General features: G+C 38.0%; 1 protein-coding gene across 2 annotated transcripts in view; it reads left to right on the top strand.

Moving 5' to 3' along the window:
* Nucleotides 1-11,996, top strand: part of SPRED1 (sprouty-related, EVH1 domain containing 1) — a 24,350-nt gene extending 12,354 nt beyond the window's left edge. Inside the window, exons 5-6 of one of the 2 annotated variants that reach the window (XM_010182442.1) lie at nt 5,468-5,626; nt 10,219-11,996. In XM_010182442.1, the coding sequence (XP_010180744.1) occupies nt 5,468-5,626; nt 10,219-10,878 (819 nt within the window). In that variant the 3' untranslated portion in view covers nt 10,879-11,996. The remainder of the gene's footprint in view (nt 1-5,467; nt 5,627-10,218) is intronic. The other variant, XM_010182441.1, reaches the window with a different exon arrangement.
* Nucleotides 11,997-19,738: the final 7,742 nt, after the last annotated feature.

Below are 19,738 nucleotides of genomic sequence, written 5' to 3'. Positions count from 1 at the left end.
GCAGGAATCCTAGATTTAGTGCCTATTTAAAGTATTCATATAAGATATACTCTGTACATAAATTTCATTTATAGTGTTTTGGTTTTTTTAAATGATCATTACTGATGAAGAAAGCAAAATACGATGCATAAGTTATTTTACTGGCTGGTTATGTTTGGTGCTACAGAGAGCAAATAAACTGATCCTAGTAAGATCAAAACACGCAGCCTTTGGATGTAGTCAGCTGCACCGCTGTTGAACCTCCCTGCGTACTCATAGTAAGCATTATCACATCTCAGAGATGTAGCAAGTAGAAATGGGGGTAGTCCAAAAATTGTATGTGCAACCCTTAAATGCAAATCCAAAAACTGAGCTCTTGTGCTTTCTGGGGTAGCGTTTTGCTTTCTATGCTGTATCTTGGGTCACTAGATTTATTTACGGTTTTTTACGTTATTTAACTGCAGTTTCACAAGGAAAGCATTCTTACTGAAGATAAAATTTATCACTTTAAGAAAACATCTTCATTATAGCTTCTTTAGATGCTCTGTAGTTCACAAATAATATTAAAATCTTAATATTAGGGAAAAATAATCATTTAAGGATGTTCATACTTGCTTGTAAAGGTTGCTTAAATGATTACAATTACTGCTAGTTATTTAATGAACGTATTATATGCAAATTGTTTATACCGTTAAATAAGCCTTAGTCTTACTAGATTAATTTCAAGTAGAAATACATAAATGAGTTAATGTTTGTCAGTGGATCCTGGGAATAATGTATATATACTTACAAGGAGATACACACTGGGAATTTGCTTTGGTAGGAGGTTTGGATTTGTCAGTATAAACCAAGTGTTTTGAATGCAGTAGACAAGACGCTTGTTTAAGTCAGTTTGCTTGTTTGTTCAGAGGTTGGCTCAGGTTGTTTACCAAATGTCAACTTCTTGCTCTATAACTCATCTAGTTTAACTGGGGAAAAAAATGTAAAAACCAGATTTATTTATTTCTTCTTAGAAGTAAATCTAACTAAATGAACTTCAGAGCTCATGCATTCAAAAGTATCTTTATGTGGATTTTGGATACTGAAATGTATATCTTGCTTTTGAGAACTGAAAAATAGAGCAGTTGTCTTAATTTATTTCATCTTTTTGTCGATTCAGCCGTGCTGGTATTATTTATAGTGTTTTGAACTAGTGAGAAATGGAGCACTTATGCTTTTGAGTTTCTTACTACTGGCAGAAGAAAATTGAAGTCTGATAAATTATAAACAAACAAACAAAATGTTTGGCTTGTTCTCTGAGAAATGGGTACAGCGGGGGTTTTGCCACTGTGAAGGGGGAAAGGTTTTGGTGCGGGCAACAAGGACATAAATGGTTCACGTGTCTCTTTTGCAATGCACTGTTAGTGACCGTTCCATTTATTTTGTCTATAACAGAAGGTTCATGGAAGTTTTATTTTAGAAAAGTAACTTGACTTTATGACTTGTAAGGAAATGTGAAATAATTTAGGCTTGTCACTGCATTTTTTGTATGAAGAAGAAAGTGCTACATGCTAAACACTAAAGATTAGCGATATTTAGTGCACATAATAAATTAGATAGGTGTAGTTCCTAAAAATAACATTAATTTATATTACCCATTTAAAATAAATCTAAAAATATGTTGTGCTAAAATTATTTGAGTTTATTAAGCCTTTTGGTGGAGTAGTATTCAAAAAAAAAGGAGAAAATCCTTATTTGTGTATTTTTTCCTCAGCAGTATCCACAACAGCCTGTTTATATCTCTGCCTTTCTCTTATTTCCTCAGAGTTACGCTTTGTGTGTTAATTTATTAGTTCCTTCCTTGGAATACCTAAAAACCTCTAGTATGCTTTATATATTCAGGTAAAAGAGCCTTGGAAGAGAGAGGCATGTCAAATGACTTGGGTTTTACTTTAAACTGTACAAAACATTCAAAGTAATCGAGGTAATATTTCAGTCCATGTCAGAAATACATACCTTATTATAATAGAGTTTCTGTGCCAAATACGAAAATAGCTAAAGCCAGAAGGAAATTACTCAAATGTGTTTTGAAACCTGTGTCATTTATTCATAATTTAAAAATTAAGGAAAAAAACATTTAAGCTCTTCTTGTGTTGGTTAGCATCAAACAGCAGATTTTCAGGCCTCGTGGGAAGTAAATACAAGAACTGAGATGCAACGGAAATGTGGTCTCTTATCCGTCCTTCTGTGTAATCATTAAACTTACTTAGAGCAGAACACTTTTAACCATGTTTGCAGAACAATGGTGAATTCTCTCCCAGACTTAACTCTGGCAAGCTGGGAGAAGTAACGAGAGAAAATTTGAAGGAGAAGCTTCGGTCTGGTTTTCATTTTCTCTACAGCTGTCATCTGGCTTTGAATTCTGCTGGAGAGCTACAGCTGGAGTCATTTTATTGCTTTACCCAGCATCCTTTTGCCTGCGCGCACAGAAATGTTTTAGTAGTCTTGGAAAAAAATTCAGAGTATCTCTTAGCAACCATAGGACAGTAATTATTATACCAGCAGCTGGGAGCAAACCAGATTTCCGTTGTGCATTAAAAACTGGCGTAGGTTACTTTACAGATGATATTGAATAACCTGTGCCAGTACTGTACTTTGCAGGCTGTGGTTAAAGGATATTGGATGTGGGCGGTTTAATTGCTTTGGACAGTAGAAAAGGGGAATGTGTGCATCTGTGTTTGAGTGTAATATTCTGTATATTTAATGTACCAAGCTTAGTTCTTGTGGAAAAATCTACATGTTTGCTTTTTACTTAAATGCATTTTCAATACAATAGCATTTTTGTTTCTAGGGCCTCTCCCTTTAGGTTGTCAGTGTTTCCATTATAAATGCGGGTTTTCAGGTGTTTATGACCTTGTCATAAAAGGTCACATTGGAGCAGGAAGTGTCTGTCCAAAGAAAGCCTTTTTGACACTAATAAGCGCGGTTTGGCTGTATCTAAATTAGCAGATTAATTAAAAATAGAGTTCAGGATATTGCTAGTTCAGGCATTTCTGTAGTCCTGCATAGTAAATACTAGTAGGCTAAATAAGATCATAACTGACCTGATCACTTTCCATTTTTCATAAGTACCAGAAGTCAGGCTGTGCCCACTTACCTGTAGCATCTGGGTTGGTATGCAAAGCGTTGTGCTTTCTGAACAGCTGTCTCATGAGTTCTTGCTTTACAAAGGTCAAATGTGTTTTTTTTTCTCTCCTGCCACCTCCAGATTTGTCTTTGAAGTCAATTAGCTTGAATTGTGGTGGCTGTGTTGGAATTTTATAAAAGCATTCCTTGATAACTGCTGCGTGCAGGGCACAAGGGCTTGGTTTAAGATTATGGTTTATATATCAGTATCTGGCACCACAAGTTAGCACCGTAACAGATGATCAGTGCCTGTATCCTTTATTAGAAGATCCCTTCCTGGCTGCCAAGGGGAGCGTGTGTGTGCCTGCTTGAGCATGTGCATGTGTCCTTTTTGCTCTATGGTGTAGGTAGTTTATTTCCGAAGGAAAAAGGTGTGAATCACCTGCAGGGACAGGAAGTAATGCAGGCTGTTGCAAATCTCACCCAGGGATAAAGACTGGCTTGTGGGTAGTATATATTTTTTTCCCCGAGAAGAAAGGAATAGTAGTTTTTGCACCTCTTACCCTTCTCCCTAGACCACTCAAATTGATAATAGCTGGGGAGGTAAGGGGGTTAGGCAGTGCTTATCACTGGGGTTTCTGTAAAATGGCTTCTAGCTGCTAAGTCTGTTCCTAGCTTAAATAGTTTCTGCTTTTAAGCATTTATAACATTGCTCAAACCAAAAATAGTTGTAGGCCTTTCTTCCTCATTCTGAATGCAGCTCTCCTGTGGTTTGAACCAGTGTTTTGGAAGCTTTTTCTGTCACTGGGCAATGTACCTGCAGGAGTACCTCCTGTTAGGGATATGTTTGATACCGCACTATTACTTGATGGTTCTTGCTCTTAAAATAAGTATACAACCCTGAAATCTAACTATTTTGTACTCCTTTCCAAACAGGGTTTGGCCAGAAAATTTAATTTTGACAGCAACACGGTTTATTGCTTAGTGGTGGTCTCATGATCAAGGATGTGCAAGGAGTACTTCTTTCTGGAGTTTTTCAGTGGAACTTTAACCTGATTGACCCGATTGTCTTTCATGGGGTGTATGCTCTCCAGTATTAATTAAAGCAATTAATTACTAGTTTTAATGTTTTTCCACTCAGGGTGCTTCTGAACAATATATAACTTCTTAGTGATGCAATAGTTTCCTTTTCTGTAAAGAGCACCTATAGAACAGCTACTTCCACTCCATCCAGATCTATTAGAACGTGACATATCAGGCTTTTGTCTATGGGAGGTGCCAATGTAATCCCAGAATAAGTTCCTCAGGTATTTTGAGAAATTTTGAGAAATTAGGTTTTAATGATTCAGTATTAGCACTTAACCTAACAAAACTTGGTTTGCCTCTGCCTCGGTAGCTTTCTGCAGTATTTTTACTGGTTCCCCCTTAATGTTTTCTTGATATATACAAATCTGTATAATAAAGCTGAAACATTCTCATTGCTGGAAGTTGGATGATGCCAGAATTTTCTCCATGCTATCAGATGATGACAGCCAGTTAACTTTACAACGTCTTTCAACACAAACAAAACATCGTACAGTACATTTTTTTGGCAGCCTAATGGGATTTGCATCAATATGCTCTACTGTATCCTAAGTATATCCCAGTCAGTTAGGCTTAAAGAATGAGAACTGTTTGTTTTTCTGTTCTTTTCAGAAATTGGATCATCTCACAAGCCAACATTCCACCCAAACATACTTCCTCTTCCTTATTCTGAGTGGCACAAGTCCTGCAGATATCTCATTATATGTTGCCACATGGTCTCATTTTTGCATCAAATTGCCTGATTTAACATTAATTTCAAAAAGACAGTCATTAGTTGTTTAATACACACTTGCTGTAATTGGATATTTTAATTGAGCCAGTATATGTTAAAACTGTTCCTTTCCAGCTGATCTGTTAAACAGCCTTGCTTTTAATTTATTAAAAGGTCTGACTAGCTTTTGCCTTATTAGTCTCAGAATTTTTTTCCTCCAATCGTGTATTTGTAAATATTGGCAGCCTCGTGGGTAGTTAGAGAAAGCAAAATCTCAGAGCCTGGGCTTCCTTAAAGAAGTTTCTCAGTCTGATTTGGCAAGTGAGTTACAAAGGCGTGTATCTCTAATGCCTGAGTTGTGTACGCTCTGCAGAGAAGGAACTTTTCTTTTTCAAGGCTGACTCATAGTAAAGAAAATACTTGCCTGTTATGTCTACTTCAGAAATGTGTATTTAAAAATACTCGTGTTTGTGGATGCCTCTAACACGTTGTATAGAATATTAATGCATTTGTGTATTAACTTGGTGGTTTTGGTGTGGTTTTCGTATAAATGCAAAATCATTTCAAGGGAGTTCTTATGTTTTATAGACTACTCAAGAAAACACATCAGGTTCATTAATGAAAAATCACCTTTTCCAACACGAAACTGTAGTAACCAGTGAACCTTACAACAGTGCAAATTTAAGGCCTTCAGCGTTGGAGGATTTCAACACCAGGAGAGCCTGTTTTCCTAACCAACCTAACCAGGTAAGACTACCAACAAAAGAAGGGATTCTTTGCTTGCTGCATTAATGGCACACTATGTTACTTCTGCCCAGAAAACACTTTCATTCTAAGTCCCTGTATGTAGTATTATACTGTCAGCTTTTTGTAATGATCAATATAAGCTTTGCAGTTGAAATATTACAGCATTAGTATGGCAGAGGTAAAGCTTTGTGAAGGTATTTACCTGTGCTGTGGTACGCAGGCTACATGAATAAATCTTTCACTTTCTTTGAAGTCAGATTTCGGTATTGCAGACTTCTGTATCGGCAGCCTTGGAAAGCTCTTCAGATTTGTTCAGAAAATGTTGATTGGCCATGAGCTCAGTCTCTGTTACATGTGTACCACTATTGTTTTGATTAGAAATATTAAAAAGTGTCTTTAAAATTGATATCTTGGATGCATTACACAGTGGGGCACTTCTGCTAAACACTTTTAGTGAAACATTGTTAATGCTTTCTAACTGCATACTCAAACTAAAATACTCTATTTTGGTACAGAAAGGAAAACAGTGCATCAGTTATGCATGGAAAAGCATTAAGCTGTTGGTTAACAGATTCTTAACACAGGAGAAAACCTCCTATCATGAGGAAGGCTCATGTACAGACATGTTTTTTAAGAGGTCATATTTATATAGCATTAGACTGGAAAGGCAGTGTTACAGTTTTTCCTTTAACAATATACATTTTGCTTACTTCTAAGCCTCAAAGAACTGGTAGTTTTTGTAGTCTGAAGAGGTAGACTTAAATAATGAGTTGAGGGTCTTATGCCTAAAAGCAAACACATGGGAAGCTTTTTTTAGAATAAGCTTAATAACAGAAGTCAAAGCAGAATGCAGGTTCAAGTAGTTGTGAACACTTCATCAGAAAATATTTCTTTTCCTTGAAGTATAGTTTTTTTTAGTACCCTTGGTCATTCTTGCAAAGAAAGATAGTATTGTATTAAAGTCATGTGTCAGCTGTTTTCTAACTGCCTTATTGTGCACAACCAGCAAACTGTTATCTGGAGAACTAACTAAAGAGCTTGAGGTTATGAACTTCTGATTTTTAATCATTGATCTGCTGTAATTATCTCTTTGTGTAAGTCACTTCATATTTTTGTTTGTTCTGTTTGTCAAGAGGTACATATTCTTCCCTCTTCCCTTCTACTTGCAAAGAGAATTTAGGACTTTCTTAGATTAAGAGTAGATGGGTGATTAGGTTATTGCAGGTAACACTTACTACCTAAAGTAACCAGTGATGTATGTGCTTACTCTTCATCAAGTTGTAAAGAAAATTGCAGTAGCATGCACTGCGTGTATGTTTGAAGAGCACATCTTGACGTGGCTACTGAGGAAATAATAATTTAAGCTATGGTGTACTGGATAGTGCCTATCTGATAGAAATCAAATAGGAATTTCTTTGAAATGACAATGCTAGAATTCACTTTTTGAAGACTGAATGTATTAGAAATTCCATGGAATTTGACAGATATTCTTTAAAATATTTTTCTTATATTGTAACACCATCTGCATTCTGTTTCAGTTACGCCTAAATATGTTTTAACTATTGCTCTTAGCTCAGGAAGTACATGGAAAACTAAAGGAAGTGGTCAATGATTGTTCAGATCTTTACCTGTAATACTTTGTCAATAAAAAAGACCCAAGTCCCTCAGCTCTTCAGGTTCTGATACACTGACATGTGTTTAACTTATATTTAGTACGTGGCGATGATATATTCAGCTGCAGGTGTCCTCATGGTGGAGTTGCAGGCTGAGCACAGTCAGGAATATCTGTCTGAGGAGAGACACTGCAGGCCACGGCACTGAGCAAGTGCTCATGCCGTGTTTAGAAGTGCACCCTGTCAAGGCAGGTGTAATACCAGTGAGGTCAGACGTGGCAACAAACATTTTCTGCCTCATTTCCAGTTGGCTAATTATGCTCATAATGAGATTTTCTGTAAAATTTCAGTTTGCTGTAATATTCTTCCTCCCTTCCTGCTTCAGCTGTTACACAGAGATGGCACGGTACAGAGTTATAATTTTGAGCGGCTGGAGGACTGTGTGTATTATCTCAGCAAATATTGCTGCTATTTGTGCCTAGCTGAATATGCACTGTATATTGTCATAGGGTTTCATGAACCTCACACTTCCATATAGGTCCCACTAAGCACCCAGCTTCAATCTGAACATGAGGAAAAACTTTTTTACTGTGAGGGTGACAGAGCACTGGACCAGGCTGCCCAGAGAGGTTGTGGAGTCTCCTTCTCTGCAGACATTCAAAACCTGCCTGGACGCCTTCCTGTGTGACCTGGTTTAGGTGATCCTGTTTTGGCAGGGGTTGGACTGGATGAGCTTTCGAGGTCCCTTCCAACTCCTAAAATTCTGTGATTCTGTGATTTCTCCCATTGCTTGTTTTTCAGTGTTTTCCACTTGCTTTCTTAAAAATTGAGTTCTTAATATCAGTTCCATAAAGAATGTAGTGCTGCCTTGTTTGTATCATGTCAGACTTTGCACATTTTAGTAGGTGTTTGGCTTAGAAATTTAAGAAGAAAATAGTACTGTGTATGTGTTTTGTTCTGCTCTAACAAATAAAGAGCCTTCAAAGACTGAGCAGAGGTCAGATCTTAGAGTTGTTACATTTGTAGTGATCTTTCATGACTATTAGCTGTCTAGGGGATGGGAGGTTGAGGGTGGGTTTTTTGGTTTGAGGTTTAGGAGGTTTTCTTTCCTTTTAAACAATGGGTTTTATTTAATGTCTTAAATGCATGCGTAATACTCTGTGAACAGTGGGGTAATGATCCTTTGTGCCTGTAACATACAAAATTATAATGACATTTTTGATGCTTTCAGCCTTAAATAAATTTATGTTGTTAGCTGTTCAGAAAAGCCAATTACCCATAGCTATTGATTGATGCTAAAACAATAGGCTCTTTCTCTTGTTTGAAAACAGAATTGGGTTGAGAAGCTTTTATAAGCAAAGGGGAGGCCTAACTGACTGCATCGCAGCCTGGGGAAGTATGGAAAAGCAGTGATGTTAGCTGAATAGGATGTAACCTTTCTTCACCCTGTATTCTTTAGGCCTTGTGGAAGTCCAGCTACGTGGCTTGGAGCCAAGAAAAAAAACCTCTTGTTAGCATACTCCAGTTGCAAATCCCAGGGCAAAGCAGCTCTAATTACAGTTCTGTACTTAAAATATATCACACGAGGATTATCGAGCAGGGAAGTGATGGTTGGAGCAGGCTACAGCTATTCTTACATAATCAGAAGCTGGCATATTTTAAGAAGCTGTTCGTTCCTCTTCCCCAGCTGCCTTCCCTCTGCCTCCTATCCCGAAACAAGGGCATGCAGACTTCAGTGCAGTGGGAGCATAGACACGGGCAAAGTGAAATAGAAGTGTGTCAACTTAAAACATTGTTTTACATTGGTGGTCCATTGTTTTGCACTGCAGCAGATTAGGACCATGCACTTTAGCTGTTGACCTACAGACCATGGAATGGTGACACATTGATTCTCGTTAATTTGATCAGTGCTAATATGGTACATACTCTCAAAGCAATTACGGTGGTGCCGAGGATGCATTCCCAAATAATTTGTGATTCTGGAAGAGTATGTAAGGTTAAGGAGTGGGGTTTTTTAAATTTTATTTTTATTGCTTTTTAAGTCTCTTCTTTGAGATGGTTTGCAGGCCATGCACTTGACAGGAGAAAGAAGGCAGAATTTGACTTGAAGCTCACTTATATTCTGGCTCCAATTGTAACAGCCCTAGAGTGCAGGAAAGTAATTGCTTGTCTGTAAGGCAGAAGTACTGGGACATACTCAGACTTCTGCTTTTTTACTGCGCTCTCTGCTCTTTTCAGGATCTTCTTCCATACACGTGGGCAGAATTTTTATCCTGTCGTTATTGGCATATTTTCTTGAAAGCCACTTGTGATGTGATTTCTGTAACATTTAGTGGCAGTCCGCTATCTCATACTTGTATCTAAGGTCTGCTGCATTTCAGTTCAGATGTTTCAAATTTGCCACCTTCAATAGCTTTCTCATGTCCTCATGCCCCTTCATCCTAAGGCAGAATAAACAAGAGCTCTATCTTACCTCTCTGCTGTTTGCTTTATGTGTTTAGCACGCTCCTTCTCACTTGCCTCTTGAGGTAAAAAGTCTTGGATTGTGGTCAATTCATTAGAAGTTGAGAACTTAAAAAGTACCTGGGTGTTTATCTTCTGGTGTCCTAAACTAATCAATTTAAGTAAGGTACTGTATATTGGCTAAGGAGAGATGCATTTACATCACTTTACAACCTGAATTTTGAGCATAATTGAAAGAACAGTATCAAGTTTTGTGCAGATACCAAAATAGTCCAAGTTTTGTGGTATACTAAAAAGTCAGGAAAGTCTACTGGTCCTAATCTCATGCTTAACAGTAATTATAATCGGGAAGTCTGTAGATTGTACTAGGAAGAAAATAAGCTGAATTTTTGTTTTCAAGCAGAAGGGAAAAAAAAAAAATCCTGTTTTTAAATTTTATTGGATAAGTTTTACATTGAAAGTGGATATAAATCTGGGGCTTCGCTATAGTAAACTTACCTTGCTTTGCCATTTCAGGTCCCGCTGAAGTCAATCAGACACGTTAGCTTTCAGGATGAAGATGAAATCGTTAGAATAAACCCTCGTGACATTTTGATACGTCGTTATGCGGACTACAGGCATCCTGACATGTGGAAGAACGACCTGGAAAGGGATGACGCAGACTCAAATATACCATTTTCTAAATCAGACAGTAAAAAATCTGACTATTTATACCCATGTGGGGATGGAACTAAGTTGAATTCCCTGAAAGACTCAAAGAGTTCTGTGGTATTTAAAACTCAGCCTTCCTCATCAAAATTTAAAAACTCCAAAAGAAGAAAAGAGGATGGCGAGCGCTCCCGCTGTATATACTGCCAGGAAAGGTTTAACCATGAAGATAATGGCAGAGGAAAATGTCAAGATGCGCCGGATCCTATTAAAAGATGTATCTACCAAGTTAGTTGCATGCTTTGCGCAGAGAGCATGCTGTATCACTGCATGTCAGACTCTGAAGGAGATTTCTCTGATCCTTGCTCGTGTGACACTAGCGATGACAAGTTCTGCTTACGCTGGTTAGCGCTAGTGGCACTGTCGTTCATAGCTCCATGTATGTGCTGCTACCTCCCCTTGAGAGCATGCCATCACTGCGGTGAGGTGTGTGGGTGCTGTGGAGGAAAGCATAAAGCTGCGGGATGAGTCGGTCTTGTGCCAAACAGAGCTGAAAAATCTTTGTTTCCAGGAAGCATCTAACTTGGATTTGTGGAAGCTTTTTGGCAAGCTGGAGGGAATCTTCTTTCATGTAAGAGATGCTTGATGTGGAGGAAGCAACAAGACTTGTCAGACCTTGGCATTTTACAAGTGCTAGCCACGCCTGACTCTTTCCTTCGAGCGCATGGCGTTTGTTGCGAGTTGTGAAGGAGATTTTGCAAAGGAAAGCCTATTCTTATTATTGGCTATAAAATGAGTATATAAACTATGATTATACTAAAAGGGATTAACTTTTGCCACTTTGTACATTCATGGTTTAGGTGAGGGGGCTCTTCTAAAAGGATTAAAACTTATCTGAGGGGAAATTTTAACTAAAAGTGCACTAGTGACAGTTGATTTAAGATTAAGAAAAGTTAATACTCGGCAAATGAGAAATGAAACTGATTTTAAGTGCAACTAAATCACTTATTAATAGTTTTTTGGAAGTGACTTTATGTATAAATAACAAATGTTTATATTTAACTAAATGTGTAAGGTACGAATTATTACATGTTAAACTTTCCTTCCCTCTGATATAGTAGGTATGGACCATATCTACTGCCACATTCCATGGTAGTATCTTAAATATTTAATTAGTTAATTTAGTCGCATTTTTATTCCAGATGGACAAATTGGTATTTTCAGTCCTGTTTCCCTTCAGCTACAGTTTGTGTTGAGTTGTATCCATACATTCTGATAATCTAAAAACCTTTAAAATATTAATTATTCTAGTCTTGAGTGACCAATATTTTTTGTTAAGCACAGATGTAATTGTCTAAAATGTTCTTGTTAGAACATAACAACATTTATTTTTATATATAAATGACTTTGATTTCAACATAATAGCAAAGAGGAAGTTGTTTCTGTTGCTCAACCAGCAAGTTGTTTTCTTTTGGGGTGTCCTCCAAAATACTTTATTGCATATTCAGATATTCATTAAGCAAAAGGTACATTAAGGCAGTTGTAACAAATTGTCATCAGTGTTCTTGTTTATCCTTCTGTTAAACTAGGATCCTGTTCAGCTGTTTATCAAGTACTATGATTAAAACAAAAGATTAATAACAAAAGTGAAATTGTTTTCATTATTTTGAACTGCAACTTTTCCTTATTTGAACGGGCAAGAACAAAAGGACTGTGTGTTTTGTTCAGAAACGACAACAAAAGACTTCGCTTGAGAAATAAATGACAGCCCAGACAAAATTGGAGTGAACTTCTTAATTGAGGAAATTTGGAGGGAGGATGGGGGAGGGAGTGTGTGTGTGTGTGTGTGTGTGGGTATGCACGGGGGTATATTGTGTACAAGATTTGTTATGGCTTTGTATTGACCAACTGCTTAACTTTCAGATAAGAATTAACAGATTAACCCATAGAGGATTTTTTAAAACATTACACATTTTGCTCTGTCATGAAGTAAGTAACATTTACTTCTCGTTACAGGATATGAAAAACACTAAAAACAGTCATAATTCATTAGTGAAGGTGCTTATTTGATATCCTTGCTGGAATGGGACAGGCTGTCCTCAGCATACCCTTGTTAATCAAGCAGAAAACCTAGCTGGTTTTAGAAGATGCACATTACTTTTCTCACTTCCTATGCATTTCTTCAGTGTATGTTGTGTAGTTTTTCTTTCTGCGTGGATCAGTGCCCTTAACCTTCCTTTGTAGCCCGGAAGTAAAATGAGCAAATGTATATAACGTTGTCTGTCTGTAAAATACTTTTAAAAAGAAAACATTTATATTTATATTGCAGCTTGAATTGACCACCTTGTGTACATAGATCATTTCAAAGTATTATTTCACATTGAAAAGAAGACAAATATATTGATAACTGTAGAAGTTACGGAAGAGCTTCTAGTTTTGTATTAAGAGTTGATTAGATGAATTAAGTCCAAGAATATGACACGATAGCAGCAGTTTGGTTTTTACTATACTTTGGTATTTGAAAGCTGCTACTCTGGTTGATTTTCATGCTTCACACATTTTCAGCTAAACTTGCTTGCCTAGAATAGACTGTTAACTTTACAAACAACTTTGATTAAAAAATGGTCATGTTGCTCTAGTGAATGAGAGGAATTCAATATTTGTAAGTGCTGGGTGTCCTGATCCAAGGTGAAGAGAGCTTTGAACAACCTAAGAAAAGAACTTGCTGGCTGTATAGCAAAATGCTGTAGAATCGTGTTGTGTATATACTTCAGAAAGAAATCAGTTTAACAGTTTCCTGCGAGCACTATACAACACAGTGAAACTCCTGGTCCTGTACTGTATTTTATACGAAACGTACACGCTTTAATATTTTTATTGAATGTGTGCATTAATATTTTCACCTTGTGTTTAACTGCGTTGCTGCTAAAATGTTTTGCTTTCCTCGCCGCAGACTTGACCCATCCAGAAAGGGTTGCTGAGCTGACACAGGCTCACTTTTCCACCTTGCTCTGGAGGTGCCAGCCAGCGTGCCCAGTGTGAGAGCGGCTGAAAGAACCGCACAGATCCGTGGTTATGTAAGGGCTGCTTTTAGTAGGATGCACACGTACTGCTTCTGGTGTTGGGGACCGTGCCCGCTCTTGCAGCTAAGAGATGACTCATAGAAGGTGGATGTACAGCAAACCCATAGCAGAACGGGCTGTGCGTCCCTGCATCTTTTGTTTCTGACGGCACATAACGTTTATTCTGCCCTGAAACACTTTCTTAAGCATTTGGGAAAAGAAGAATTTCTTCCCCAGCACTTACTCCTCCCCTCGCCCTTAACATCAGAATTGTAGGTTGTCAGGCGTGTAGTAGCAGAGCTTTGTGTTGCTTGGAAGGGAGACTCAAGCTTTGGGAAACCATCACTGAATATTAAGTCCGTTGCTTGTTGAAAGCCTCAGTTACCGTGAAAATTAAGTATTTCCCCTTGAAAGTGGGGGAAGAAGTTAACTGAAAGCAGCGGTCGTGCACCATCTAGTGGGAAAAAACATTCAGCTGCATTCAGGCGCAGTATTTGATTACGTAGTAATTGAACTGGCTATTGGTGCAACACTTTAAGCTACAAAAATATCTTAAACTTTAGTTATGAATTTAAAAAATGGTAATTTATACTCTTACTATGATTCTTGATCACATTGTGCTTCTTAAGTTTTATTATTAATATTGTTTGAAAGAAAAATGCTTTAACCACGTATTTTGTCAGGTTCAAAATAGCTACGATGGCCTATTACACAAATGCATAAAAATCAGGGATGAAATGAGCGTTCTTTGATTCTGTCACTGGGTTCATAACAAAGATTTGGGTTGGTTGCTTTTTTCCCTGCCTTGAAGTTCTTTCCCACAGCAAAGCGATGGGGTTTTGATGTTCACGCTGGGGAAATCTGGCCTTTCGGTTTGCAATACAACCCGAGTTTTGAGTGTGCACAGGAGGGTCTGTGCGCTCGCACACGCGATTCAGTAGTGGCGAGGGGTGCACCTACAGCTGCGGGCAAGATTAAAGCAATATTCTGATAACAATCTACAATTACCATGGTAACTGTTTAGTAAACAGCAGCAAGTGATGGCATAAGACTTGGATGCTTTTCAGGAGCTCGTGTACGGGATTATTCCAAACAGTCTTAACCAATGCAGCTTCCTCTAGAGAAACAAAGGTGTTTTGAAGAATGCCTTAATTTTGCATGTTGGAATAAAGCATTCCCATTTCAGGTGGGTTCTCTTCAGAATGATCTGTTCACATGTACCTGGAGGTTAATGTTGAACTCCCATGTAAATAATAGACAGGTTTAAATAAGACTTTAAATCTTATCAGATCTTACGGCACAGTATGGAGCCAGTACAGAGATACATTCGTATTAATAAAATGAAGATCAGGGCTGGTGGCTGGCAGCAAAACAGTAACTGTAAAAAGATGTGTTATGGTACTGGGAGTCCAGCAGCTGGGTAAATAAAACTTCCCTTTCCTTAGGTGCACTGATAAATACAAGGAGGGGTTGGGGGGGCTGCTTGGGTTTGGTTTGAGGTTTTGGTTTGATTTTTTTTTTTGCTTTTTGGTTTGTTGTTTGTTTGGGGTTTTTCTGAAAGCTTTTCTTCCTAATTGCAAAAGTTGTGGTTTGTTTACGAAATCAAAGCATCCAGTGAAGAAGCAGCCTTCATGTTCAAAGCTGCAGTTTAAGCTGTACATAGTTTTCCTTCTTTCACTTGGTGCCGTTTGCTTTCCACCCTAACGACCTCAAAGTGCCTCATGTGTATATTGTTTCCATTAAACCTCAACTGCTATTACTTTCTACTCAATGATGTATCATTTAGTTAACTCTTGTGCCATAGGTGTTTCTTTCATAAATGTCAATATAGCTTGTTACTTTGAGTATATAATGTAAATATGCCTTTAAGTTTGTAACTGGTTTGTTACATATCCTTGTAAGTTTACATAGCAGATAACATCATTAAAATGTTTAAATGTTTTTTCCTGTAATTATCTGATTAAAACTATCTTGAAATGAAACAACTGACATGTTTTTCCATTCTCTGTTGGGATTACTCAGAACAGTGTGTATGAAATTAAATGTTGCAGCTCAAGAACAGAATAAAAAGAGGTAAATAGGAGTAATAATTTTTCCGTAGTGTTCTGCTTACTGGCTAAAAGAAATGTTAATCGGATCGTTTCATGATTTTAAGACTGGTCAAACAAGCATGGTATTACCTTCAAGCTCCCAGCATCTTTCATTGTAAGAACCATTTCTTAAGAGTTGCTATAGCGTTTTGGAAAAAAATGTGGATGTACCAGCTTGCTTTGGATCTACATCGTGCTACGGAGGTCAAGGTTCCTTCCTATAAATCCTGTTTATTTGGGTTCCCACTCAACCCCACCACAAAAACGTGTCTCTGTGAATATAATTCTAATTTTGTGCAAGTTAAAGAATAAGATACACACCAGAAAAGGAAGGAAAACTAGGCAGTCCATGAAGGAAAATGAAGATGAACATGTAGAAATCTGTGAGACTGACTTGAAAGCTCGGTGGTGAGGGTTTAGGATGGATTATTCTAAATTGAATTGTGTTTGCCTCTAGCTTTTGCAGATGTTTGCTTATTGGTTACAAGTGGTAAAGTAATTCTCACTGTTCATCTGATCAGTTTCTAACTTGAAGAATTTTATTATTGCTTGGTTTTACCATTACGTGGACTGTTGATACTTGAACTTTTAGCTGATGATTTGAAAACGTAGAAAGGAATATCCTTTTTCTACCAGAGAAGGGAAGCAGACGAATTAAGTGACTAACAAGGTGGGGGGTTAATAGAGAGTATTATAGGACTATGTGAAGACCACACAGGAGAAAGTGACTCAGCATTAAACATGGCTTCATCAGAATTAAAAAGCTAGTGTTAGCTCTCTAATCAAATCCACTTTAACCTCCTAGATAATGCACAGTCTTCTGGTTTTGAACAAGGGAAAATGGATAGGTGAAGGGCTCCTTGTTTTCCTGTTGCCCTTTTATCCTTTTTTTTTTTCCTCAGGTTCAATTGCTGGGGTTATAAATTAAATCAGAAGCTGCAGTTAATCCACAGACCGTAGTCTGTAGATCACAGACACAGTGACCAGTTTCTAAAGAGAGTTCATAAAAAATATCCCAATTAGCTCTTGGCATATAGCAATCAATAGTATTTTGTATCACTGTTTCTTGAACCTCTTTGCTTACTGTCATGGATCACAATGGGCTCCTGTACCAGCATGGAAAGGCTTTAGTCTGTAAGGTGTTATCACTTCAGTCATTTGGGAACACAGAGCTACGTCATGTGATGTAATCTTGGAAACAGAAGTAACAAGTAAATGAGAATAAAACCCCACATTTCATCCATTTGACTTGAGGCTGGAGAGTGTGTGTGCATGCACACACAACGGCATCTGACTAAATGATGCTTTCAGTACTGCATAACAAGAATGACTGGCAATATTTTTACTTAGAAGAAAAAGAAAAAGCAGTTCCTCAAGAATCTCGCAACTCCAGATATCCATGCCCTGACTTGAGAAATCTGGGAACATTTGAGAAGATAAATGCCTTTCACTGGCAGAATAAGCCTCTTACATGAATTATGATTTCAGCTAAGTGGTGATTTGGCACACTCCAGGCACATCTCGGTACCCACCAAATTACATCTGATGAGTTTTTAGCAATGTACAATTATTTATGTCTGAAGTAATGAACAGGAACAATTATTTCATGTTTGGTGTTTACTGGAGTGTTTTATCTATTTGTTTTAAAACCACCAGCAAAAACTCTTTGGCATTCTGATTTTGAGTCATATGTATGGGGGTAGGGTAAGCTGACCAAAAAGCTCAGTGTTTGGTGGGAGGATGGGTGGAGAGAAGGGGAAAAAAAAAAGCATGACCAGGAAAGCTCTTTTAGTTCCTACCCAGGCCTCCATGGTAGATAATGAAACAACTCCTAAATGAAAGCTGTTGCAGTATGACCTGCTCTCTGAAAATGGAAAGGTTTATAAAAAGAGAGATTTAGCTGCTTTCCATGATAAGCAACCTTGCTAAGAGAGTTCTGATTTTGCCATGAAGGGCAATGTGCAGATGTTAATGAAATGGAAAATACTGAGGGCTTTGTGATGGTAGAACTATATTTAGTGAGACCAACGATAAGTGTTTGAAAGAGTAGGGATCATCCTTTTAAATGAAGATCCAGTACTGATGGATCAAGACTCTTTCTCCAGTCAGTGCTACAGTTAGCTGTAAGAAAGCCTGTTAGCATGATGGAACTTCCTGTTGCATGCAAAAGGGGACTCAAATTATGGGCTTATCACTCCTGATCCAGTCTTGTAACCTGCCAAACTATTCTTGTATCAACTCTCTCCTTCCACCACTTCAGCTGTAGAAAACAACTCCATTTACATTCATTGCAGACATCCCAGCTGCCAGTGTAACTTGCCGTTTTGTGTCCCATGTAAACAGCAAGTACTACAGTGAACTATTTATTTCAAACTGAGGATATGAGACTATTTTTATTTCTGAAGTAAAAGGGGGTTGTGAAAACATATTACTGTTGTCAGCAGCTATCACTGCCCCATTGCCAGAACTGACTTGTCATGCTTAGGTGCTTTTCATTTGTTGCTTTATGTTGCCTCTGAGGGATGTGTTACAGTGACTTGATCTTCCCCATTTTTTCCATAACTCGTTCCTTTTTCCTATGTTGTTTGAAGTCGTCTTCAGCTTTCTCTGCCAGCACATAGATTTTTTGCAGGCTGTGTGCGCGTCTGATGACTACAGCTGCTGATTATTGAATGCCCATTATAAATTGTATTTAAAAGTTGCATTGCAAGGATGAAGACAATATGAAATACCTCTCCTGAATATGGTAATGCTGAGAAGTTTCTTCTGTTATGTGGGCATCCAGCCATAGGTCAAGTAATCCAAAGAATTGGTTTCTGAGTCTAATATGGTTTTACCTAAATTTTCATTTGTCTCTTGTCTATCCACATGTAACTGTCTATAAGATAGGTAACGGGATGAACTCTGGTATGTTATTGGGCAACTCTGCAAGGGGAGGCGGGAAACCAGGCCCTGCAGCTCTAACCAGCTCTTGGTTTGCTCTCTGGCCCTAAGAATCACATCAGTAATGCAGTTAAATAACAGTTGTTGAAACCAATATGGTGGAACAAGTTAGTTTGGAAGGGTTGTCACTGTTGGCCTTCCACAGAACTAGAAATGCTGTTGCAGGATCCACTCTTCTTGTTTTCCACGACGCTACAGCTATGTGTTAAAAATGCTCCTTGTGAAGGAGAGAGCTCTGTTTCTTTCAGGACTACTTCTGTCATGAGAATGATGAAATTACTATTTCTCCTTCCTTGGGCTTTTGGTGGTCTTCAGTGAATTCTTAGAAGCCTGGAAATTGATGGGGATATGAGAAGTGAGAATGGTGATCCCTGAACTCAAGAGGTACAGTGTTGGACACAGGTTAAATTTTATGTGTGGAGCAATGGGAATTGAGTGGGAGAGCAGAGGAAGGGGAGCATCATCTGGGCCGTGTTCACAAAATTAACTTCTTCAGGGTGAGCATTTCAGTTAACCCCCTGTTCTAAAGTGGTGGTGGTGGTGGTATTCAGACTTCTGAATAATTTTAGCTGTGGCAGACTTGCACAGGCATCTCTATGTTAGCTATGTTTGTAAAGTAAAGTGGCATTTCTAAAGTCATGGCTGTGAGGGAGTATCCAGAAGGCTTTAGTGCATTTGGAGATGGTTGCCCAGGGAGGTGAACAAGTCTTGTCTCCATCCTTGGAGACATTCAGAACTCACCCAGGCATGTCCATGAGTAACCTGCTCAAATTGACCCTGCTTTGAGCAGGTGGGGTTGGACTGGGTGATGTCCAGAAGTCACAGCATCAGTGATTCTGTGGCTTGTTTTCCCAGAAAATGAAAATTTTGGAGAAGCAACAGAGCAGTCCCAGAAAAGTGATGCCATTTTTTGACTGCTAAACCTGGTCTCTAATTTGGAGGCAAATCCTACTGTTAATGCCTGACTATTTTAAGTACTATAGAAGGGTTGTCACTTTAGTCATGTCATCATTATACCTCAATATTTTTCACTGACAAAATTATTAAAATATGAATATATTTCATGAACAAAGGCTTCAATATAAGTAATAGGTATTAGCATAGTATTGAGGTAAAGGAGAAAGCTATTCCAACTGTTAGTAAGCTTAAAAATATGCACAGGTGTTTGCAAAAGTACTGAACAGCTGCTTTGCACGCTTTTTTGGCACAGAAAATGTTTTCCCAGAGTTGCTAACTAACTTTAAGATAGTTTAGTTAAAATAAATAAATAAATAAATAAATAGACAAATAAAT

This window comes from Mesitornis unicolor, unplaced genomic scaffold (genome assembly GCF_000695765.1).
Source record: "Mesitornis unicolor isolate BGI_N332 unplaced genomic scaffold, ASM69576v1 scaffold22804, whole genome shotgun sequence".
NCBI classification, from domain to species: Eukaryota; Metazoa; Chordata; class Aves; order Mesitornithiformes; family Mesitornithidae; genus Mesitornis; species Mesitornis unicolor.
This window is presented reverse-complemented; position numbering and strand designations above follow the sequence as displayed.